This window comes from Triticum dicoccoides, chromosome 3A (assembly GCF_002162155.2).
Source record: "Triticum dicoccoides isolate Atlit2015 ecotype Zavitan chromosome 3A, WEW_v2.0, whole genome shotgun sequence".
Classification (NCBI taxonomy): Eukaryota; Viridiplantae; Streptophyta; class Magnoliopsida; order Poales; family Poaceae; genus Triticum; species Triticum dicoccoides.
In genome coordinates, this window is record NC_041384.1 from 521268934 (window position 1) to 521294566 (window position 25633).

The 25633-nt window shown below is 45.1% G+C and overlaps 2 protein-coding genes across 2 annotated transcripts; one reads left to right on the forward strand and one right to left on the reverse strand.

Moving 5' to 3' along the window:
* The first annotated feature begins 2893 nt into the window (after positions 1-2893).
* Positions 2894-9672, forward strand: LOC119268934 (protein STICHEL-like 3). Its single transcript, XM_037550654.1, has 6 exons — positions 2894-4841; positions 5293-5512; positions 5683-6141; positions 7375-8005; positions 8440-8500; positions 9329-9672. The coding sequence occupies exons 1-6, from the start codon at positions 3144-3146 to the stop codon at positions 9425-9427; spliced, it is 3168 nt and encodes a 1055-aa protein (XP_037406551.1). The 5' UTR covers positions 2894-3143; the 3' UTR covers positions 9428-9672.
* Positions 9673-9982: 310 nt separating this feature from the next.
* On the reverse strand, positions 9983-11886 carry LOC119268935 (protein Mpv17-like). Its single transcript, XM_037550655.1, has 6 exons — positions 11500-11886; positions 11031-11186; positions 10810-10942; positions 10679-10718; positions 10418-10526; positions 9983-10328 (listed from the first exon to the last, which is right to left on the reverse strand). The coding sequence occupies exons 1-5, from the start codon at positions 11800-11802 to the stop codon at positions 10439-10441; spliced, it is 720 nt and encodes a 239-aa protein (XP_037406552.1). The 5' UTR covers positions 11803-11886; the 3' UTR covers positions 9983-10328; positions 10418-10438.
* Positions 11887-25633: the final 13747 nt, after the last annotated feature.

Genomic DNA, 25633 nt, shown 5'->3' on the forward strand with positions numbered 1-25633 from the left:
ATTAAATTAACTATAAAAGCATCCTAAAAATTATTAGAGCCTTCTATTATTAATTTAGCATCACCAGAAACATTTTGCATCTACATATTATTTATCAGTAATACTCGGTATTGCCCGATAAACTCTGAGTTCCTTCTGGTGACCCTGAAACGCTTCCGGTTCCTCTCAAAACTATTCTGAATATTAATGAAACTATTTCACAAATAAATCCTTAATACTCCTTGGTACTTCTCCAACGTATCTATAATTTTTTAGTGTTTCATGCTATTATATTATCTGTTTTGGATGTTTTATATGCATTGATATGCTATTTTATATTATTTTTGGGACTAACCTATTAACCTAGAGCGCAATGCCAGTTTCCGTTTTCCCCTTGTTTTTGACTTTTTCAGAAAGTAATATCAAACGGAGTCCAAACGGAATAAAACTTTTGCTATGATTTTTCTTGGACTAGAAGACACCTACGTAACTTGGAGAGAGAGCCAGAAGAGTCCCGAGGAGACCACAAGCCACCAGGGCGCGCCCCGGGGGGGCACCCCTGGCTTGTGGGCCCCTCAGAGGTCTTCTAACCCTAGCTCCACCTATATAAATCCTCAAATATTCCCCCAACATCAGAAGAATCCACAGAAATACTTTTCCACCGCCGCAACCTTCTGTTCCCGTGAGATCCCATCTTGGGGCCTTTTCCGGCGATCTGCCGGAGGGGGGTTTGATCACGGAGGGCCTCTACATCAACCTTGCTGCCCTTCCGATGATGCGTGAGTAGTTTACCACAGACCTACGAGTCCATAGCTAGTATCTAGATGACTTCTTCTCTCTCTTTGATCTTCAATACAATGTTCTCCTCGATGTTCTTGGAGATCTATTCGATGTAATCTTCTTTTGCGGTGCGTTTGTTGAGATACGATGAATTGTGGGTTTATGATCAGATTATCTATGATTATTATTTGAGTCTTCTCTGAACTCTTTTATGCATGATTAAGATATCTTTGCATTTCTCTTCGAACTATCGGTTTGGTTTGGCCAACTAGATTGGTTTTCCTTGCAATGGGAGAGGTGCTTAGTTTTGGGTTCAATCTTGCGGTGTCCTTACCCAGTGACAAGAGGGGTAGCGAGACATGTATTTTATTGTTGTCATCAAGGATAAAAAGATGGGGTTTATATCATATTGCTTGAGTTTATCCCTCTACATCATGTTATCTTACTTAAAGCGTTGCTCTGTTCTTATGAACTTAATACTCTAGATGCAAGCAGGAGTCGGTCGATGTGTGGAGTAATAGTACTAGATGCAGAATTGTTTCGGTCTACTTGTCATCGGCGATAGACAAAGCTTTAACCTGGGCACCAGGCAACGGAAAGCGCTACAACTGTTGACAAGAAAAGCTTTCAACTTGTATAATAGAAGTTTCAACCGGCATTTTAAGAAAGCTTCAATCGGGCGGAGCGAAACGAAAAGGCTTCAACCATTGCTTGAAAAGCTTCAACTATATACCGTATACAATATACGTGAAAAGTTTCAACCGGTGTTTGAAAAAGCTTCATCCAGGCACAGCGAAACGGTAAAAGCTTCAACCATTTGCGTGAGAAGCTTCAACCATTCACGTGAAAAGCTTCAACGATATACGTGAAAAGTTTCAATAGGCAATGACCGATTACAAAGCTACAGGGTGAGTTGACGACGCACACGTCTGCGAGCGCGGGCGGTGTTGGGAGGCCGAAGGTGAGTTGGAGGTGGCCAATCGGCGATGATAAGGAAGAAGAAGTGGGGATCGCCAGAAGAGAACAGAGGAAATGGCCGAATTTTTGGCGGCGATTCTGCGACTGGAGACGATGAGCACGGACGGCTTAGGATGACCGGCAAGTGCGTGTGAGCACAGGACTGCCAAGGCCGAGCAAGTGGTTGCCGACGAGCGGAGGGGAGCTCCTCCAATTTTTTTGCACGTGTGGGGAGGAGGAAGAGGACCGCCTAATCTGCAGACTACGGGTCAATCAGAACCACCGATGCTAGCAAGATCAAACAACGGCCGAAATTTGGGCCGGCCGGCGGACGCCTATCACTGGCCAATAAAAAAGGAAGCCTAATTTGAAAGTTTTTCCAAACCCGGTTGTGAGGTAGGCTCGGCTTGACATTTTCGAGGCAAAGCTTCGCAAACGGCAAAGCCCCGCCTGGCCCTGGCCCCTGGGTACGTACGTTCTGGCCGCTGACCAGCCAGGCACCTGTGGTTCTCTTTCCCGATTCATGTCGTTCGGGGCCCTCTATCCTTTTCGACGTTGTCTGGTGATTGCGGCCATCCCGCCGTCCCGCCTCGCCCCCGAATCATTTGCCGCCGACGTTTCACCCGACGATGCACCTGGCTCCACTGCCGAGCGTGATTACTGTCCTGTCCACGTCAGAGCTTCGCAGCTTGGCCATCCGTCGGTCCACCAGGGCTGGTACAGCAGAAATTTTGAATTAATAATAAAGTACTATGCACGGCTCCACAACTTTGCTGGTGCGATGGCTGCTCTGTGTTCACTCGAAACGCACGACACGTCACGTGCTTTCTGCGATTTTTTTTTGTTTTTTGTTTTTGATGTAGCTCACCATTCACGCCAAATGGTAGAGCGCGAGAGGAACGGTACCTGTACCGTCTTATCATCAGCCGGTGTTAAGCACGACAGTACGTGGAGCGCACGGAGAGACGACCCATACCGCTTCGGCCAAGGGTGCCTCGGTACTGGCGTAGTGCAGTCTCGCAGAGACGCAACCGCCGCCGATGCATGCCCACGCCCCAAGGCGCCGAGGCCGAGCCGAGAAAGGCCAATCCACTCCCCCCGCCCCGTGCCGAGGGAGATCCATATGCCCGGGCGACGCGGGCGCGATCCCCGAGAACACCGCCAGTTCCCACACACACGGCACGAGACGAGGCCACTCGCCAGCCCACACCGCCACCCACCCCCTCTCCTTCCCGTGAAATCCCGCAGCCTCCAACCGAAAAGGCGTCCAAATCTCCGACCCATACACTAGCTACCGCCACAATCACTCGCAGTCGCGGCACACACACACACGGCCACGCCCAGATGGCCTAGCGCAGCGCACACAGGGGAGTCAGCGCTTCTCTCGCGCCTCGATCCCAGCGCTTGTGCCGTACGTGCGTGACGCAATGCCGGCGCCGGACCGCGCCGGCGCCGCGGGGGGCGGGCACCCGCGCGGCCACGCGCACCTCACCAACTGCGTACACCTGCGCCACCACGGGGGAGGCGGCGGAGGGCCCGCGTCCTCCTCGGGCCGGAGGCGGAGCCCCGCGTCGGCCGCGCTGATGCGCGACCTCCTCGCGCTCCAGCGCTCGCGGGCGCGGACGCTCCGGGACCCCTCCACGCGCCGCTCCGTCGAGTCCTCCTCCAAGGTGGCGGCAGACCCCGACCCGTACACCGACGACGACCGCGACGGCGCCGTCGATCTCCCCGCCAGGTCCCGGCGCGGCGCCAAGGCCAACGGGGCGCTCAAGACGCTCCTCGACCAGCTCGCCGACAACCCCCACCCCAAGGCGGCCAGGCGCCCCCGCCGCCGCTTCAAACGCGGGGCCGGGGCCGCCCGCCGCGCCGGCACCGCCGGCAAGGCCCCAGATCGCGCCGCCGCCGCGCTCTCCCTCAACTCCAGCTCCCAGGAGGCCGTCTGCGGCAACAAGTACCTCTTCCGCGACGGCGACGAGCTGCGGCAGCATGTGCCGCAGGACTCGCGCAACGTCTGCGGCATCCCGTGGAACTGGTCGCGCCTCCACCACCGCGGCAAGTCTATCCTCGACCTGGCCGGCCGCAGTCTATCGTGCGGGCTCTCCGACCCCAAGTCGGCGGCGGGGCGCGAACCCGAAGCGACGGCCTCCGCCTCCGCCTCGCGCGCGCACCTCAGCGGTTCACACTCTCTTTTCCCGGTCAAGTCCGAGAGGCTGGCTTCCTCCACCAGCTCCGACTCTGACGCTTTGCCTCTGCTCGTCGAGGCGGCCACCTCCGGTGAACGCAATGGCATTGGCGGCATGGCTGGGAGCTACTCCGGGGAGCTCGGGCTATTCTCTAACAGGAGCAGCGAGATGGATTCTGACCTCTTGTCCCAGGCGCGGTCTGGGACACGGGGCTCTCTGCGAAGCCGCAGCCGGCACCGGAGCCTGACACAGAAGTTCGCACCGAGGACGTTCAAGGACGTCGTCGGGCAGAGCTTGGTGGTGCAGGCGCTATCCAACGCCGTCCTAAGGAGGAAGGTCGGGTTGGTATACGTCTTCTATGGGCCGCACGGCACAGGGAAGACATCATGCGCGCGCGTCTTCGCCAAGGCGCTCAACTGCCACTCTGCCGAGCACCCGCGGCCCTGTGACTCGTGCATTTCGTGCATCGCGCACAATGTTGGCAAAAGCAGGGATGTGATGGAGATTGGGCCCGTAGGCAACATCGACATGGATGGAATTGTGGATGTTCTTGACAATGTCATGCTTTCACCGGCACCATCACACTATAGGGTATTCATATTTGATGACTGCGACACATTGCCAGCAGACACTTGGAGCATCATCTCCAAAGTCATTGACCGGGCACCCCGCCGTGTGGTGTTTATCCTTGTTGGTCCCAACCTGGACCTCCCTCATATCATCCTGTCGAGATGTCAGAAGTTTTTTTTCCCCAAGTTGAAGGAGTGTGACATCGTCAACACATTGCAGTGGATTTCCACCAGTGAAACTCTAGATGCGGATAGGGATGCATTGAGGTTAATTGCATCCCGTTCAGATGGATCGTTGAGAGATGCTGAGATGACTCTTGATCAGCTGAGTTTGTTGGGGCAAAGGATTTCTCTGTCTCTTGTCCAAGAACTCGTAAGATATTTTGCAAGCATCAGTATTACCATCAACCTTTTTATCTTTGAAAAGATATTTCGCAAGCATGATCGTGCCATCAACATTTATGTTTTGAAAAACAAGCCATATCATGTAGATTCAATACCTTGTTTCCTTCTGGTTTGAATAGAAGGTGTCATCAGCTAATAATTTAGTTGGGGTTTTGTTTGGACCTGTAATTTGTCAAGAAGTGAATTAGACATAGTATAGCAACTTCAGATGACACATATGATCGAAATATCACATGGTTGGAATAATCGGCACAGGCACTGAATGGTCTCTTTGGTATAAATTTGGTAATTGAAATATCACATAGTTGGAATACAGCTAAGGAACTCACTGACTTAAGCCCCTGTCAGGATTTTAATGCTCCTTGGTTGCAATTCTTGTTTTGACAACAATATAACTTAGCTGCTTGTTCATGTCACAGGTTGGTTTGGTATCCGATGATAAGCTGGTTGATTTACTTGATTTGGCACTATCTGCTGACACTGTGAACACAGTGAAGACATTACGAGACATTACAGAAACTGGAGTTGAGCCTTTGGCACTGATGTCTCAACTTGCCACGATAATTACTGACATCCTGGCTGGTTCCTACATATTTGCAAGAGAAAGACCACGAAGAAAGTTCTTCAAACGTCCAACCTGTAAGCATCAACTCAGAACAATCTGACACTATTTTCCTATCCTGGCTATCTCTGCTAAGACTATTAAGTCAATCGTCTGGTTGTCTGGTTGACATGTTATTCTTCCATGTTGCCTTACGGTTAATATTTTGCAACCACATAATGTAGTGTTCTGGTATTGCTAATTTCAGTGTCAAAAAATGATATGGAGAAACTACGGCAGGCTTTGAAAACACTATCAGAAGCTGAAAAGCAGTTGAGAGTCTCCAATGACAAGGCACCATGGCTGGCGGCTGCTCTGCTTCAGCTTGCTCCTGATAAGCAGTATATGGTGCCAAGTTCATCAACAAGTACGAGTTTCAACCACGGTGTATTGGACGGTTCCCTTCCTGGAAAGGATGTAGCAAGGCACTCAGCTATTGAGCATAATGGTAACATGGCAAGCACTTCTTACGGGGAAAGGAGAACCATTAAACATACATCAAATCACCATGGTTCGTCCACTGTAACCAAAGTGAACGAGCAATCCAAACATAGCAAAACTGAAAATGAAATGATCTGGCAAGCAGTGCTTGAGAGTATTCAGTCAGATACACTACGAAAAATGATGGCCAAAGAAGGAAAGCTAAGATCTGTCAGCCTAGGAACCGGTAAGCTTCAAAGTCTAACATCCATTTCAATTTTCAAATGACAAGTTTTTTTCCTTTTGGCCTAGAAGATGAAATATATAGCTTCAGTACTCACAAAAACAGAGATGGCAAACTCCTGTAGTTAATGATTCAGTTTCCAGTCAACTGGTTGTCTGCGTTTGGCTGCTCGGTATTTTTGGAGTTTTCGAAGAATACCATGGTTTTTTTAGAAACCTCGGTTTTAAATACTTTGACGTGTTTGGCTTCAACAAATACTACAGTTTTATAAACCATAGTATATCTAAAACCATGGTCTTTTTTCTGTATTTGAAAAAGAGGTCCCAGCCTCTTTTTTCTAAACTGAGAAACGCTCGCTCTCGAGTCCATCTTCCTGGCTGTTGATCTCTTCAATCGTTGACTATTGTGCTAGCGCAACAAGAGGCGGCTTGTAGATTAGCTCGTGCTAGATGTTAGATCCTACTGGATGGCGCACGTACACGCACGAATGCCATGATTTAGCATCGACTGGGAGCACAACCGCATGCGCATAGGTTTAGATCGTGGAGTACATCAATTGAGACTTGAAGCACAGTTGTACAGAGCAGGCTAAGCTTGGTAGCCGATCGATTCCATCCGGCCCATGCGGCCAGAGGTACAAGATAAATCTACTTCAGATCCTAGTGTCTAGGAGAGAAGACGTCCGCGTGCATGACAAGGCTACATGCAAGTGGCGGCTGTTAATTAACACAAGCTGATCATGTCGTTGTACAACTACTTGAGTGTAGCTCATTTCGGTTCAGCTAGCTATCTTCAGGTTTATCCATGCAATGAGTAGTCAAAACCAGAAAACTGAGAAAAACTGCACTTGGCAAACACGTTTGTAGTTTTGCTAAAACTGAGAAAAACTGTGGTTTTTTAAAAACCAGAGTATTCATTGCACACACATTGAAATACTGAGGGTTTTCATTTACTCTGGTTTTAGAAAAACTGTGTTGCCAAACTAATCAAATGAACTATGATTGGTCAATGGTTCAGCGCTGCCATGCCTCCAACTTGTAGTCATGCTATGTTGAATTACTATCTCCTTGGAAATATGTTACTTCCTCCGATCCAAAATAAGTGTCGCAGCTTTGAACTAAGGTTAATTCAACTTTAGTTCAAAGCTGTGACACTTATTATGGATCGGAGGGAGTAATTGTTAGCTTGTTGTTCTACCAAATTGTTTTCTAACACCAGCTTCTTTTCTTCCTACAGGACCGACAGTGCAAGTGATATTCAGCTCACGTGTAAATAAGTCCAACGCTGAAAACTTCAGGGGACAAATTATGCAGGCGTTTGAGTCTGTTCTTCATTCTGCTATAATACTTGAAATCCGATATGAATCAAAACATGATGCGGGAGCAGGTCATGATGAGAATGACACTGACATGATATCAAGGAGATCCTTCAGTAAACATAGTAGCCCGGTTTCTTCTGGAGGTGAAACCCTCGTCAGGAGGCTTAAAAAAGACAGGGTTGTCAAGGGAGCTAGTTCTACTAAGACCAAGTGGATGCAATCTGATCCCCACATATTAACAGAAGGCGAGATCATTGAAGTTGGACCTTCTCACATGCACCGGTATCCTGAAACAGATAATGGTGTTCGTAATATGAATGAAAGAAGAAATGATAATGCATGGGAAGAGGCTTTGTCATCACCAAACCAAGAGGGTGTGATGAAACAAGGAGGAAAAAATGGGAATAAACAGCGTCGACAGAACAGCATAGTAAAACGAAAGCTCTCACTTGCTCATGTTCTCAGTAAGGCGGAGGTTTGTTCCCAACGAGGAGGCTGGTCTAGACGAAAAGCTATGTCAATTGCAGAAAAACTGGAACAAGAGAATTTGTAAGTAACATCATCTTACATCCTGTTCAAACAGCCTAAAATATAGGAGTAATACTTCAGCATCTGCATCTAAGAAATTAATACATGTCACTAAAACTTTACTTTGTGTATCGTAAAAATACAATAAAACAAAACAAATGATAAATGTATTTTTTTTAAGATGCTTGAAGCTTTTGCATCTTCCCTAAAGATACATTCTTCAAATTATAAATGGTGATATCACACACCAATAGTTAGTATTAATCGTCCGTCATGCATGGTGAGCAATCAATACTCTATACCAGCATGTATCATGAGAGCATTAAGAAATCATTTTTGTAACAACATAAATCGCCGCTTAAATATTCTATGTTTGAATTGATTTTGCCAATTATAGCTTTGTGATTTGTACTGCTCAGAGAACGATGTTTGATCGTGATAATTTTTATGCACAGGAGATTAGAGCCTAGATCAAGAAATATACTTTGTTGGAGAACGTCAAAGACTCGCCGGAAGGTAATATTCATGTTTGAGCTATGTTGAAACTGTGTGCCACTAAAATAAGTGCCAGTGGGTCCTTTTTTTGCACCACTGAATACAATTGGAATGTTAACTTATATCAGTTTCCAAATTTAACAAATCATATGCGTATTGGTGAGGAGTTGCTTGCGTTTGTGGAACTACACAAACAAGCCATGATTGTATAGCTTGAAACATTTAGGCTGGGGCGTTGGGCCCCTTTTGAGCCAACACTGCCTAGCTGGATCTGATGCTCTCCTTTGGTCATACTCCCTCCGTCCCACAATATAAGATGTTATGGGACGGAGGGAGTACCTTTTATTACTTCCGTCCCGAATTAGTTGTCTTAGATTTGTCTAGATATGGATGTATCTAACACGTGTTAGATACACCTTTATCTTCGTGTTAGATACATTTGTGTCTTGACAGATCTAAGACAACTAATTTGGGATTGAGGGAGTAGAATAGAGGCCTTTTTCTTAAGATGAATATGACAATTTCTATGAGGAAACCAAAAGTATTTGAAAAAGGAAACGGTAACATTAACGCAGTGCCAAAAAGAGGAACTACCTTGTTAGGTTGATTTTTCCTGATACATTCTTGACAAATTTTGAATAGTTTGGAACGGCTGTAGATTTTTAAGTGAATTAGCAACTGTGTAGTGATATGGTATTTGAACACAGCACAGCTATGGTGTTTGCGCACTGGTAATGTGCATGAAAAATTAGCTCCGGAGTTTTTGAACCCTGCTTAAATTACAGTTTTTGTTCTTATGTTTATCATATATATGTTTCTGTCAATGCTAATCCAATCATTTTTCCACAGCTCTCGTCGTTTAGGGTCAGGACTGGAAGTGGAAGGTCACGAGCTATATCGCGGCTTATCCTGTGTGGAAGATGCATTTCCACAAAATCCCCAAGATAAAAGAACACTAGAAGTGGTAGTTTTACAAGCGTTCAATTTAGCATCCATAATTTATTCACCCTGTACCTTGTAGACTGTAGCTTTGTCAATTTTTAGGCTTTCTCTAATCTGTAAATTGTTTGTCATGTAAAAGGAAGATAGAAATGGCGTAGCAAATTCTTTTCTGTCAAATATGCTTTGTAATTCTTTTTGAAAGCCAACAGAGTCTGGACCTGAGGCTTCACTAATAAATGGTTTTCTACTCAGCATAGCTCAGTACTCCTGCCGTCCCAAAATTCTTGTCTTAGATTTGTCTAGATACGGATGTATGTAATACTAAAACATGACTTGATACATCCGTATTTAGACAAATCTAAGACAAGAATTTTGGGACAGAGGGAGTATTATACTGTGAAACAAGTATCTTTGCTTAAGGAACAGTTTGTGATTAGTGAACTATGTCAGGAAAAGATAATATTGACCACGAAAAGGGTAAAAGCAATGCTATTAAAGATGCTGGAACCTGCTTCGATCTTCATTTTATTCTTTCTTGGACTGTCCATAGAAACTCACGCATTGAAGTTTAATTTTCAAAAACGGAATTCAGGTTCCTGGAGAATGGCACTTACAAAACTGTATTCAGAGGCCTGCACTAATGTCTTTGTCATATAAAAGTTCAAGGTCACTGAACAAATGATACAGGTTACAACACTTTCACTGTCAAACTAGAGCAACATGCTCATAGATGTTTAGAAAGAACTGTAATTTCTCCATCGACTGTATCCACATACTTATGGATCATCTGCAATAATATCTGTCAACTCAAGAGACCACCACCAGAATTGCCCGAGGCACCACCGCCATACTATGTATAATAGGAAAGAAGCCCCTTCAGATCCTCCTCTGCTGCAGTTGAATGGATCTGAACAATAAGACGAGCCGATCTTTTGTTAAAATGCTCCCCGCGCTTACGGTAATCATCAGAGATTTTGAGTGGCAGCAAGAACTAACCTGAAGTTGAGAACTAGAAGTTCATTTGTTCATTGTGGTCGACAAATAGAAGTTCCAGAAGATGGAACAAGAGGACATGAAGGCAACACGAGCAGGCAAAGGAATCATCCTGGTATGCACAATGAAAATTAGCATAATAAACGGCTGTTTAGATAAAGTGAACTACTGACTAAACTAGAAAATTTAATACTACACTAGAGTGGGATTAGAAAAATGCTTAGCTAAATATTGAAAGTAGAGCTAGAAGTTAAGAGACTGTACCCAAAGTTAACAATCGATACTGGAATCCAAAATTTGAACCCTGCAATACCAGAATAAAGTGAGACATAACATAACATGAGTTGTTTTCGTTCAAGCACAACGTTAAGAACACGCTCAGGCAGAAACAGTACCATCGAGAAGAGTGGGAAGGGCGTCATTCTGATACTTAGATGGCAATTCTGACAATTTTCCTAACCACAAGTTATTCCAGGCAAAAATTACAGAGATAACACATGGACCAAGAACAATCTGGTTCAGTAGGACCTGGAACGACAACAGACACAAAAATATAGAATGTATTAAGATCGAAATCCCCGAATCATCCGGTTACATGGGAGGGTGCATACCATACCTTAGCGGACAGAGTCGCGAGTGTTTGCTTGGGCATGCTTTTGTCAAGAAACTGATACCATGCATATGAGCCAGGACCATAGAGAAGAAATCCGTAAGATGCTATACGGAGCCCACGAAGCCAATCATGGTTGAGCAATAGATCCGGTACAAGAGCCTGAAAGGAGGACACCCGCGCGTGTGAGAATTCAGTGCAATCGTAAAGTGTTAGGTTTACACTCGTCAAAGTATCCAAGATGGCACTGCATTGTGAGATTAGCTAACTGTGGCATGGTGATGCACGGTTTTTTCTTACTATAGCACACTACTGAATTGGATTTTGCAGTTTGATCTACACTGAAGACTGAAGTTGAAGGTGTTTCGGCTGCAGGAATGTTTGCCCAACTTAATCATAACCCAGTTTTATCCTATTATTAGAACTTCCATTTTCATACGCTTTCAAAAGGGAGATCAGATGCAGGAAAAAGGACCTTGCTGTCGGGTTCGGGGCCGCGTTTCCGGCGGTCGACGATGCGGCGGTGGACCTGCGCCATTGTGTCGCCGGTGAGGGTGAGGCAGGCGGCGGTCACGGCCTGCTGGAACGGGAAGTCGAGGGGCCAGCCCCGGCTTTGGCCGACGGAGTCCGACGACGACGACGAGAGCGGCTCCCGCGGGGGGCCGCGGCGGCGGCCGCGAGCGTCCTGGTTGCGGCGGCCGCGGCGGCGCGAATCGTTCTTGCGGCGGAGAGACGGGAGGTTCCACCACCACTCGCCGCCGCTTCCGATGGCTTTCATCTTTCCGCGGCGGCGGCGGCGGCGGCAGGTGTGCGGGGTGTTCTGAGGCGTGCGGCAGTGTGGGACAGCTTTGGTGAGATACGGAGCATGAGGAGGGTATTCACCCCACCAATAAGGTTTTGTGGCTCCGAGTCTTCTGGCCTGGTGTCGCTGCAAATGGGACCGGGGCAGCGTAAACAAAGAGAGATGTTTCTGAGGGCAAAGGAAGATGAGCTGTCTCAAACTGTTTTATCTGTCCAAGCTCAACGCACTGGGAGCGCAATACCTGCTGGTGTCGAGCATCACCTGTTCTGCTCGACTAGACATGTGGAAGCTCGACCAACTTTTTTTTTTTACAGCCGGGCTCGTCCGGTGATTGACCGTCAAAAAACCCAATCTAGACAACTTCACATACCGGCCTCATACGCCTGGATTGACTCGCGCCTTTCATATCCACCTAAATTAAGAATGAATATAGGAAGACCTGGGCGCGTCCGTCACGCCGGACCCGGCCTACGCTAGCCTATCTCGACCCCACATATATTCCTTCACATCCGTATCTTGGACCAAACCCTAGCCACTTTACTCACCCCACTCTGCCTCAAGCTCTATTCCGACGATCTCCGGCATGGCAGGCAGCGGATCCGACTCTGATCAGTCCTGATCCGTCGACTCGGGCGTATGTGCCCAACCGGGTTCGGATTCGGTCTCACGGGAATTTATTGCCTCGGTGCAATTGGCGCTTGGATCCGCCGGAGCTGGAAGCTCGAGGTCCGTCTGCCGACCATCTCCGGTGCGAAGGACTATTAGTGCTACAAGGATGTGTGTGATCGTGGTAAGAAGTAGAGGGCGCGGGAGGTCGAGGCGCGCCTCGCTGCCGACATGGCGGAGGCGAAGGCAGTGGATGCGGCGGCGCACATTGCCGTGGAGGAGGAAGTTGTACGTGCCCGCATCATACAGTAGCAGCAGAGGAGGAACACACGTGCCCTCGCCTAGAAGCAAAATGAAGGGGTTCGTGCCATGGCCGGACTGCTCCTCAAAGAGGAGGAGGACAATGACGGGCCGAACAGCTCCGGTGGTGAGCAGATTTGGCTTGATCCATTTTGCGTCTTCGAGCGCTACTTCCACGACAAAGACGACAAAGGCGCATGCAAGGGCAAGGGCAAGGGCAGTTGTGGAGGATCTTTGTCCATAGCTGGTACTTCCTCGGTTCCTCCATCCAGAATTACTTGTTGTTCAAATGGATGTATCTAGCGCCGAAATATTGTTGGGAAACGTAGCATGCAATTTAAAAAAAAAATCCTACGCTCACGCAAGATGTATGTAGGAGATGCATAGCAATGAGAGGGTGAGAGTGTGTTCATATACCCTCGTAGACCGAAAGCGGAAGCGTTTGACAACGTGGTTGATGTAATAGAACTTCTTCTAGTTCCGACCGATCAAGTACCGAACGTACGGCACCTCCGAGTTCTGCACACGTTCAATGTGATGACGTCCCTCGCCTTTTTGATCCAGCAAGATGTCGAGGAAGTAGATGAGTTCCGTCAGCATCACGACATGGTGACGGTGATGGTGAAGTGATTCTGGCAGGGCTTCGCCTAAGCACCGCAAAACTATGAACGGGGGTGTAAACTATGAAGGGGGGCGCCACCCACGGCTAACAATTGTTGTTTTTGTGTTCTAGGCGCCCCTCCTCACATATATATATATAGGTGGGAGGGGGAGGAGAGGCAGCCAGGGGCGTCCTAGGGTTGGCCGCCGGCCCCTAGGGGCCCTGCCTTGCCCTGCCCCCTTTCCATGTATGCATGAAGGGGAAGGAAAGAAGGGGGTGAGGGAAGGAAGTGGGAATCCTAATCCACACTTTCCTTTCCCTTTCCCCCTTTCCTTCTCCTCCTTTTTTTGAGGTGTCCTTCTCCTCCTCCTATAGCCTTATAGGGCGCACCAGCCCACAATTGTTCCTTCACAAGGCCCATATGGCCCATAGGTCGGGGGTACCCGAAACACCTTCCGGTGACCCGATAAGTACCTGATACCCTCTGGAACACTTTCGGTGTCTGAATACCATCATCCTATATATCAATATTTACCTCTCAGCCATTTCGAGACTCCTCGTCATGTCTATGATCTCATTCGGGACTCCGAACAACATTCGATCACCAAATCACAAAACTCATATAATACTATATCATCATCGAATGTTAAGCGTGCGGACCCTATGGGTTCAAGAACTATGTAGATATGACAGAGACACTTTCCCGGTCAATAACCAATAGCAGAACCTGGATGCTCATATTGGCTCCTACATATTCTATGAAGATCTTTATCGGTCGAACCGTTATGACAACATACGTTATTCCCTTTGTCCATCGGTATGTTACTTGCCCGTGATTCGATCGTCGGTATCCACATACCTAGTTCAATCTCGTTACCGGCAAGTCTCTTTACTTGTTCCATAATACATCATCTTGTAACTAACTCATTAGTCACTTTGCATGCAAGGCTTCTTATGATGTGCATTACCGAGAGGGCCCAGAGATACCTCTCCGATACTCGGAATGACAAATCCTAATATCAATCTATGCCAACCCAACAAACACCTTCGGAGATACCTGTAGAGCATCTTTATAATCACCCAGTTACGTTTTGACGTTTGATAGCACACAAGGTATTCCTTCGGTATCCGGGAGTTGCATAATTTCATAGTCGAAGGAATATGTATTTGACATGAAGAAAGAAATAGCAATAAAACTGAACGGTCAATATGCTAAGCTAACAGATGGGTCTTGCCCATCACATCATTCTCCTAATGATGTGATCCCGTTCATCAAATGACAACACATGTCTATTGTCGGAGTAAATGACCATGGGTAGCCTAGCCGGCTCCCCCTGGCCCTTCTGAAAAAATTACGAGCCGATTCGGCCCTCAAGAATCCAAGACACGGGGCCGCCTTTCCCTTGCCGGTTGTCTCCCAGGCCGGCTATCTGAAGGCGGCCCGACTTCATCCCTCATGAAGAAAGCCGCGGGAGGGCCGGCTCCAAGAAGCCGGCCGCGAGAAGGCCGACTCCTAGAAGCCGTCTCCCATAAAGCGGTCAAGATCGTACCCTCGAAGTCTGCATCCACATAACGGCGATGTGACAGGGCGTGGCTACAGTGAAGCCTGCCACCCCCGAATCCTGGAGCACGCCTGGCGCAGTGCGCCGTACGGGTGGCCATGACCCATTCGGCGCGGCACTGTTGCCACGTTGACCCTGATGTCATCCACGACGGGCTGCCAGCGCGGCCCATGGGCGGTGGGCCCCTTCGGGCAGAGAGACACCCGAAGACGGCCAGGCCTCCCCCAGTCGGCCCAAGATAGAGCCGGCTCCCCACAGCCGGCTTGCCACCTCCCTCGAAGAAGACGCCCCATTAAGGAGACAAGACACGGTGAGGCTACAACGATCACCCGCCGGACGGCGGCACTGTAGCCACGCCCACCTCGGCGAAGCCCTCGTCACCAAGATTGAGCAACAATAACCAACCCCCGACAAGGCCCTGGACAGTGGGGCCTACCTGTCGACCAAGGAGCCGGCAGCCGGCGGGACCCATCAGCCGGCAGGCCCCAGCAGTCAGCGCAGAAGCCGGCGAGTGTAGACACAGATGGCTGGGCCCCACACCCAGCCGGATTACCATTGTACCCCCGGGGGTAGGCCTATATAAACCCCCCGGGGCACCCATGAAAGGGTTGATCCCTGCTAGTCTTAGACACCACACAGGGAGGAGAGGAGAGCAAGCCGTGCCCTTCTTCCTCCTCTCACCGAACAGCTCAAGGAGCATCGTGTAGCTACTTGTTCATCTAGTGACCATGCGGAGACCCCGCAGAGCAGCAGTAGGGGTGTTATCTCCACGGAGAGCCCCGAAGCTGGGTAAGATTCGCCGGCGTGCATGTCTTCGCCTCATTCCGTTTCCAGGCACCGACGACGTCTTACTGGCTCCCACAATGATAAGCCACCCGTTGGCATATGTCGCACCTACCACCCGACATCTATGGTTAGGAAACTTAACCATCTTTGATTAACGAGCTAGTCTAGTAGAGGCTTATTAGGGACACGGTGTTTTGTTATGTATCCACACATGTATCAAGTTTCCGGTCAATACAATTCTAGCATGAATGATAAACATTGATCATGATATAAGGAAATATAAAGTAACAACTTTATTATTGCCTCTAGGGCATATTTCCTTCAGTCTCTCACTTGCACTAGAGTCAATAATCTAGTTCACATCGCCATGTGATTTAACACCAATATTTTACATCTTTATGTGATTAACACCCATAGTTCACATCGCCATGTGACCAACACCCAAAGGGTTTACGAGAGTCAATAATCTAGTTCACATTGCTATGTGATTAACACCCACAGAGTACTAAGGTGTGATCATGTTTTGCTTGCGAGAGAGGTTTAGTCAACGGGTCTGCCACATTCAGATCCGTATGTATTTCCCAAATTTCTATGTCTACAATGCTCTGCATGGAACTACTCTAGCTAATTGCTCCCATTTTCAATACGTATCTAGATTGAGACTTAGAGTCATCTAGATCAGTGTCAAAGTTTGCATCGACGTAACTCTTTACGACAAACACTTTATCACCTCCATAACCGAGAAACATTTCCTTAGTCCTCTTTAAGGTAACTAAGGATAATTTTGACTGTTGTCTAGTGATCTAGTCTTGGATTACTATTGTACCCCCTTGCCAAACTCATGGCAAGGTACACAACAAGTTTGGTACACAGCATGGCATACTTTATAGAACCTATGGCTGAGGCATAGGGAATGACTTTCATTCTCTCTTTATCTTCTGCCGTGGTTGGGTTTTGAGTCTTTACTCAACTTCACACCTTACAATACAGACAAGAACTCCTTCTTTGACTGACCATTTTGAACTCCTTCAAAATCTTGTCAAGGTATGTACTCATTGAAAGTCTTATCAAGTGTCTTGATCTATCTCTATAGATATTGATGCCCAATGTGTAAGTAGCTTCACCAAGGTCTTTCATTGAAAAATTCTTACTCAAATATCCTTTTATGCTATCCAGAATTCTACATCATTTCCAATCAACAATATGCCATCCACATATAATATTAGAAATGCTACAGAGCTCCCACTTACTTTCCTGTAAATGCAGGCTTCTTCGAAAGTCCGTATAAAACCATATGCTTTGATCACATTATCAAAGCATATATTCCAACTCCGAGATGCTTGCACCAGTCCATAGATGGATTGTTGGAGTTTGCACACTTTGTTAGCAACTTTAGGATCGACAAAATCTTTTGGTTGCATCATATACAACTCTTCTTTAATAAATCCATTAAGGAATGCAGTTTTGACATCCATTTGCCAGATTTCTTAAAATGCGGCAATTGCTAACATGATTCAGACAGACTTAAGCATCGCTACAAGTGAGAAAATCTCATCGTAGTCAACACCTTGAACTTGTCGAAAACCTTTTGCGACAAGTCGAGCTTTGTAGATAGTAACACTACCATTAGTGTTTGTCTTCCTCTTGAAGATCCATTTATTCTCAATGGCTTGCCGATCATTGGGCAAGTCCACCAAAGTCCACTTTGTTCTCATACATGGATCCTATCTCAGATTTCATGACCTGAAGGCATTTATCAGAATCTGGGCTCATCATAGCTTCTTCATAGTTCGTAGGTTCACCATGGTCTAATAACATGACTTCCAGGACAGGATTACCGTACCACTCTGGTGCGGAACACGCTCTGTTCGACCTACGAGGTCCATTAGTAACTTGTTCCGAAGTTTCATGATCATCATCATTAGCTTCCTCTCTAGTTGGTGCAGGCATCACGGGAACGGATTTCACTGATGTGTTACTTTCTAATTCAAGAGAAGGTACAATTACCTCATCAAGTTGTACTTTCCTCCCACTCACTTCTTTTGAGATAAACTCCTTCTCTAGAAAGGTTCCATTCTTGGCAACAAAAATCTTGCCTTCGGATCTGTGGTAGAAGGTGTACCAAAGTGTTTCCTTAGGGTATCCTATGAAGATGCACTTCTTCGAATTGGGTTCGAGCTTATCAGGCTGAAGCCTTTTAACATAAGTGTCACAACCCCAAACTTTAACAAACGACAGCTTAGGTTTGTTGCCAAACAACAGTTCATACGATGTCGTCTCAACAGATTTAGATGGTGCCCTATTTAACGTGAATGCAGTTGTCTCTAATGCGTAACCCCAAAACGATAGTGGTAAATCAGTAAGAGACACCATAGACCGCGCCATATCTAATAAAGTACGACTAGGCGTTTGGACACTCCATTATGATGTGGTGTTCCAAGTGGCATGAGTTGTGAAACTATTCCACATTGTTTTAAATGAAGACCAAACTCGTAACTCAAATATCCGCCTCCGCGATTAGATCATAGAAACTTTGTTTTCTTGTTACGTTGATTCTCCACGTCACTCTGAAATTCTTTGAACTTTTCAAATGTTTCAGACTTGTGTTTCATCAAGTAGATATACCCATATCTGCTCAAATCATCTATGAAGGTCAGAAAATAACGATACATGTCGCGAGCTTCAACACTCATCGGACCTCATACATCGGTATGTATTATTTCCAATAAGTCATTGGCTCGCTCCATTGTTCCGGAGAATGGAGTTTTAGTCCTCTTTCCCATGAGGCATGGTTCGCAAGTATCAAATGATTCATAATCAAATGATTCCAAAAGCCCATCTGCATGGAGTTTCTTCATGCGCTTTACACCAATATGACCTAAACGGCTGTGCCACAAATATGTTGCACTATTATTATTATCAATTTTGTATATTTTGGCATCAATATTATGAATATGTGTATCACTACGATCGAGATTCAATAAACCATTCACCTTGGGTGTATGACCATAGAAGGTTTTATTCATGTAAACAGAACAAGAATTATTCTCTGACTTAAATGGGTAATCGTATTGCAATAAACATGATCTAATCATATTCATGCTCAACGCAAACACCAAATAACATTTATTTTAGGTTCAACACTAATCGCGAAGGTAGAGGGAGTGTGCGATGGTGATTTTATCAACCTTGGAATCACTTCCAACACACACCGTCACTTCACTCTTAACTAGTCTATGTTCATTCTGCAACTCCAGTTTCGAGTTACTAATCTTAGCAACTGAACCGATATCAAATACCCAGGGGTTGCTACGAACACCAGTAAAGTACACATCAATAATCTGTATAGCAAAATATACCTTTGTTCACTTCTGCCATCCTTCTTATCCGCCAAATATTTAGGGCAGTTCCGCTTCTAGTGACCATTTCCTTCGCAGTAGAAACACTTAGTTTCAGGCTTGGGTCTAGCTTTGGGCTTCTTCATGGGAGTGGCAACTTGCTTGCCATTCATGTTGAAGTTCCCTTTCTTTCCCTTGCCCTTTTACTTGAAACTAGTGGTCTTGTCAACCATCAACACTTGATGCTCTTTCTTGATTTCTACCTTCGCCGATTTCAACATCGCGAAGAGCTCGGGAATCTTTTCTGTTATCCCTTGCACATTATAGTTCATCACGAAGTTCTAGTAGCTTGGTGATAGTGACTAGAGAACTCTTTCAATCACTATCTTATCTGAAAGATTAATTCCCACTTGATTCAAGTGATTGTAGTACCCAAACATTCTGAGCACATGCTCACTGGTTGAGCTATTCTCCTCCATCTTGTAGGCAAAGTACTTGTCAGAGGTCTCATACCTCTCAACACGGGCATGAGTCTGAAATAGCAATTTCAGCTCTTGGAACATCTCATATGCTCCATGGCGTTCAAAACATTTTTGAAGTCCCAGTTCTAAGCCATAAAGCATGTCGCACTAAACTATCAAATAGTCATCATATCGAGCTTGCAAAACGTTCATAACGTCCGTATCTGCTTCTGCAACAGGTATGTCACCTAGCGGTGCATCGAGGACATAATTCTTCTATGTAGCAATGAGGATAATCCTCAGATCACGGACCCAGTCCGCATCATTGCTACTATCATCTTTCAACTTAGTTTTCTCTAGGAACATATCAAAAAATAAGGGAGCTAAATCGCGAGCTATTGATCTACAACACAGATATGCAAATACTATTAGGACTAAGTTCATGATAAATTAAGTTCACTTAATCAAATTACTTAAGAACTCCCACTTAGATAGACATCCCTCAAATCATCTAAATGATACGTGATCCAAATCAACTAAACCATGTCCGATCATCACGTGAGATGGAGTAGTCATCAATGGTGAACATCTCTATGTTGATCATATCTACTATATGATTCAGGCTCGACCTTTCAGTCTCCAGTGTTCCGAGGCCATGTTTGTACATGCCAGGCTCGTCAAGTTTAACCCGAGTAGTATGCATGTGCAAAACTGTCTTGCACCCATTGTATGTGAACGTAGAGTCTATCACACCCGATCATCACGTGGTGTCTCAACACGACAAACTTTTGCAACGGTGCATACTCAGGGAGAACACTTATACCTTGAAATTTTAGTTAAGGGGTCATCTTATAATGCTACCGCCATACTAAGCAAAATAAGATGCATAAAAGGTAAACATCTCTTGTAATCAAAATATGTGATATGATATGGCCATCATCATCTTGTGTTTTTGATCTCCATCTCCAAAGCTTCGTCGTGATCTCCATTGTCACCGGCTCGATACCTTGATCTCCATCGTAGAGTTATGGTTGTCTCGCCAACTATTGCTTCTACAACTATCGCTAACGCATAGTGATAAAGTAAAGCAATTACATGGCGTTTGCATTTCATACAATAAAGAGACAACCATAAGGCTCCTTCCGGTTGCCGATAAGTTTTATAAAACATGATCATCTCATACATTAACGTATATCACATCATGTCTTGACCATATCACATCATAATATGCCCTGCAAAAACAAGTTAGACGTCCTCTACTTTGTTGTTGCAAGTTTTACGTGGCTGCTACGGGCTTCTAGCAAGAACCGTTCTTACCTACGCATCAAAACCACAACGGTGATCTATCAAGTTTGTTGTTTTTAACATTCAACAAGGACCGGCCGCAGTCAAATTCGATTCAACTAAAGTAGGAGAAACAGACACCCGCCAGCCACCTTTATGCAAAATTAGTTGCATGTCTGTCGGTGGAACCGGTCTCATGTGCGTGGACATGTAAGGTTGGTCCGGGACGCTTCATCCCACAATATCACCGAATCAAAATAAGACATTGGTGATAAGCAGTATGACTATCACCGCCCACAACTCTTTGTGTTCTACTCATGCATATCATCTACACATAGACTTGGCTCATGATGCCACTGTTGGGAAACGTAGCATGCAATTTCAAAAAAAATCCTACACTCACGCAAGGTCTATCTAGGAGATGAATAGCAACTTGAGGGGGATACTGTGTCCACGTACCCTCATAGACCGAAAGTGGAAGGGTTTGACAACGCGGTTGATGTAGTCGGACTTCTTCTAGCTCCAACTGATCAAGTACCGAACGTATGACACCTCTAAGTTCTGCACATGTTTAGCATGATGACATCACTCGCCTTCTTGATCCAGTAAGATGTCGAGAAAGTAGATGAGTTCCGTCAGTATGATGGCATGGTGACAGTGATGGTGAAGTGATTCTCGCAGGGCTTCGCCTAAGCACCGCAAAACTATGACTGATACGTCTCCAACGTATCTATAATTTTTGATTGCTCCATGCTATATTATCTACTGTTTTGACATTATTGGGCTTTATTATCCACTTTTATATTATTTTTGGGACTAACTACTAACCGGAGGCCCAGCCCAGAATTGCTATTTTTTGCCTGTTTTAGGGTTTCGAAGAAAAGGAATATCAAACGGAGTCCAAACGGAATGAAACCTTCGGGAACATGATTTTCTCAACGAATAAGACCCAGGAGACTTGGACTGTACGTCAAGGCACAAGAGAGGAGGCCACGAGGTAGGGGGGTGCGCCTGCCTACCCCAGGCACGCCCTCCACCCTCGTGGGCCCCCTGTTGCTCCACCGACGTACTCCTTTCTCCTATATATATCCACGTACCCCCAAACGATCAGATACGGAGCCAAAACCCTAATTCCACCGTCGTAACTTTCTGTATCCACAAGATCCCATGTTGGGGCCTGTTCCGGAGCTCCGCAGGAGGGGGCATCGATCACGGAGGGCTTCTACATCAACACCATAGCCTCTCCGATGAAGTGTGAGTAGTTTACCACAGACCTACGGGTCCATAGTTAGTAGCTAGATGGCTTCTTCTCTCTTTTTGGATCTCAATACAATGTTCTCCCCCTCTCTTGTGGATATCTATTCGATGTAATCTTCTTTTTGAGGTGTGTTTGTTGAGACCGATGAATTGTGGGTTTATGATCAAGTCTATCTATGAATAATATTTGAATCTTCTCTGAATTCTTTTATGTATGATTGGTTATCTTTGCAAGTCTCTTCGAATTATCAGTTTGGTTTGGCCTGCTAGATTGATCTTTCTTGCAATGGGAGAAGTGCTTAGCTTTGGATTCAATCTTGCGGTGTCCTTTCCCAGTGACAGTAGGGGCAGCAAGGCACGTATTGTATTGTTGCCATCGAGGATAACAAGATGGGGTTTTCTTCATATTGCATGAGTCTATCCCTCTACATCATGTCATCTTGCTTAAGGCGTTACTCTGTTTTTAACTTAATACTCTAGATGCATGCTGGATAGCGGTCGATGAGTGGAGTAATAGTAGTAGATGCAGGCAGGAGTCGGTCTACTTGTCTCGGACGTGATGCCTATATACATGATCATACCTAGATATTCTCATAACTATGCTCAATTCTGTGACATGCTCAACAGTAATTTGTTCACCCACCGTAGAATACTTATGCTCGCGAGAGAAGCCACTAGTGAAACCTATGGCCCCCGGGTCTATCTTTATCATATCAATATCCTACTACCTAGCTATTTCCTTTGCTATTTACTTTGCCTTTATTTTACTTTGCATCTTTATCACAAAAATACCAACAATATTATCTCTATCATATCTATCAGATCTCACTCTCGTAAGTGGCCTTATAGGGATTGACAACCCCTATTTGCGTTGGTTGCGAGGATTTATTTGTTTTGTGCAGGTACGAGGGACTTGCGCGTAGCCTCCTACTGGATTGATACCTTGGTTCTCAAAAACTAAGGGAAATACTTACGCTACTTTGTTGCATCATCCCTTCCTCTTCGGGGAAAACCAACACAGTGCTCAAGAGGTAGCAAGAAGGATTTTTGGCGCCATTGCCGGGGAGGTTCCCGCAAGTCAAGATTTGACTCCCGACAACGAGCCATTTCTGGCGCCGTTGCCGGGGAGGTCTACGCAAAAGTCAACATACCAAGTACCCATCACATACCCTTATGTCCCGCATTACATTATTTGCCATTTGCCTCTCGTTTTCCTTGCCCCCACTTCACCCTTGCCGTTTTATTCGCCCTCTCTTTCTCTATTTGCCTCTTTTTGCCTGTTTGCCTTTTGTTTGCTTGTGTGTTAGTTTGTTTCTTGTCATTATGGCTAGTCCTTTACCTTCTGTCTCTATGTCTGAAATTGGGGAAACTATGGTCGATAATAATTCTGATGCTCCTACTAAAGAACCCACTATCTCACATACAAAAATATTCCGTGTTGGTAGTGGTAATATTATTGGAAAATGAGTTATTCAAGATTTCTTTACTTGTGCCGGTGCTTTACCCTCTATGGGTAGTTCTATCCTTCATATAACTAGTAGTCTTGCGGACGCTATTGCCATGCTTGTAGTTGAACTTGAAAGACAATTCATGCACATGCATCCTTCCATACAAAGGATTTTTCTGGAATTTTCTAATATTGAGCATTCTTCTGTTAAGCGTGCCGCTACTATATTTTTGGATCATGAGTTTAGATTCATAATAAAAGAGGCAAAGAAATCTTTCCACATTATAGGGTGGACGCTTGCCGTCCTCCCATAGAGGCTATCCTCTTTGATCAAGAAGAAATAATGCGTTTTCAATCTCTAGACTATATTGCTTTCAATGAAAATCTTAGAAAAAGGGTTCCTACCAATGTTCTAGTTGATAGAATTTCTGAACTTAATGATGATTTGGCTATTCGAAATAATGAACTAGGATATTCTCTTGAATATAGGCTCACAAAGTTCTGTCAAAAGAATGCTTATAATGATGAATTGGTTGTGCAATATGAAGGACCAAAGGAGGAACCTATACCTCCCAAGGTTATCTTGGGGACTTTTGTCCCATTAAATTTAGCCCTTTTGATTAATTTTGCTTGCCTCAAAGAAAACTTGCTGCTGAACGTAGAGAATATGAAATGAGTTTTAATAATCTATCTTACTATTATGGCAATACCTAGATCTATTCTTGCTTGTTATGCCTAGCTAGGGGCGTTAAACGATAGCGCTTGTTGGGAGGCAACCCAATTTTATTTTTATTCCTTGCTTTTTGCTCCTGTTTAGTAATAAATAATTTATCTAGCCTATGTTTTGGTTGTGTTTTTTTTGTGTTTAATTAGTGTTTGTGCCAAGTAGAACCGTTGGGAAGACTTGGGGAAAGTCTTGTTGAACTTGCTGTAAAAAACAGAAACTTTAGCGCTCACGAGAACTGCTGCCATTTTTATTTGGAAAGTGATATTTAGTTAATTATTTTTGCAGATGATTAATAGATAAATTCCTCACGTCCAGAAATTTATTTTATAATTTTTGTGGTTCCAGATCTTGCGCCAGCTATACTACAGATTGTTCTGTTTTTTGACAGATTCTGTTCTTCGTGTGTTGTTTGCTTATTTTGATGAATCTATGGCTAGTAAAATAGTTTATAAAACATAGAGAAGTTGGAATACAGTAGGTATAACACCAATATAAATAAAGAATGAGTTCATTACAGTACCTTGAAGTTGTCTTTTGTTTTCTTTCGCTAACGGAGCTCACGAGATTTTCTACTCTAAGTTTTGTGTTGTGAAGTTTTCAAGTTTTGGGTAAAGATTTGATGGATTATGGAACAAAGAGTGGCAAGAGCCTAAGCTTGGGGATGCCCATGGCACCTCCAAGATAATCTAAGGACACCCAAAATCCAAAGCTTGGGGATGCCCCGGAAGGCATCCCTTCTTTCGTCTACTTCTATCGGTAACTTTACTTGGAGCTATATTTTTATTCGCCACATGATATGTGTTTTGCTTGGAGCGTCTTGTATGATTTGAGTATTTGCTTGTTAGTTTACCACAATCATCCTTTATGTACACACCTTTTGAGAGAGCCATATATGATTTGGAATTTGTTAGAATACCCTATGTGCTTCGCTTATATCTTTTGAGTTATATAATTTTGCTCTAGTACTTCACTTATATATTTTAGAGCACGGTGGTGGATTTGTTTTATAGAAACTATTGATCTCTCATGATTCACTTAGATTATTTTGAGAGACTTACATAGCATGGTAATTTTCTTAAAATCTTAATATGCTTGGTACACAAGATTAATAATAAAACTTTCTTATGAGTGTGTTGAATACTATGATAAGTTTGATGCTTGATAATTGTTTCGAGACATGAAGATGGTGATATTAAAGTCATGCTAGTTGAGTAGTTGTGAATTTGAGAAATACTTGTGTTGAAGCTTGTGATTCCCGTAGCATGCACGTATGGTGAACCGTTATGTGATGAAGTTGGAGCATGATTTATTTATTGATTGTCTTCCTTATGAGTGGCGGCCGGGGACGAGCGATGGTCTTTTCCTACCAATCTACCCCCCTAGGAGCTTGCGTGTAATACTTTGCTTTGATAACTTGTAGATTTTTGCAATAAGTATA

Coding starts and splice junctions, on each gene's coding strand:
- LOC119268934 (XM_037550654.1), top strand. CDS start 3,144: ATGCCGGCGCCGGACCGCGCCGGCGCCGCGGGGGGCGGGCACCCGCGC. Junction 6,142..7,374: donor ATCTGTCAGCCTAGGAACCG/GTAAGCTTCAAA, acceptor TTCTTCCTACAG/GACCGACAGTGCAAGTGATA. Junction 8,501..9,328: donor CGTCAAAGACTCGCCGGAAG/GTAATATTCATG, acceptor ATTTTTCCACAG/CTCTCGTCGTTTAGGGTCAG.
- LOC119268935 (XM_037550655.1), bottom strand. CDS start 11,802: ATGAAAGCCATCGGAAGCGGCGGCGAGTGGTGGTGGAACCTCCCGTCT. Junction 10,943..11,030: donor TCGCGACTCTGTCCGCTAAG/GTATGGTATGCA, acceptor TTGTCGTTCCAG/GTCCTACTGAACCAGATTGT. Junction 10,719..10,809: donor CCTTCCCACTCTTCTCGATG/GTACTGTTTCTG, acceptor CTGGTATTGCAG/GGTTCAAATTTTGGATTCCA.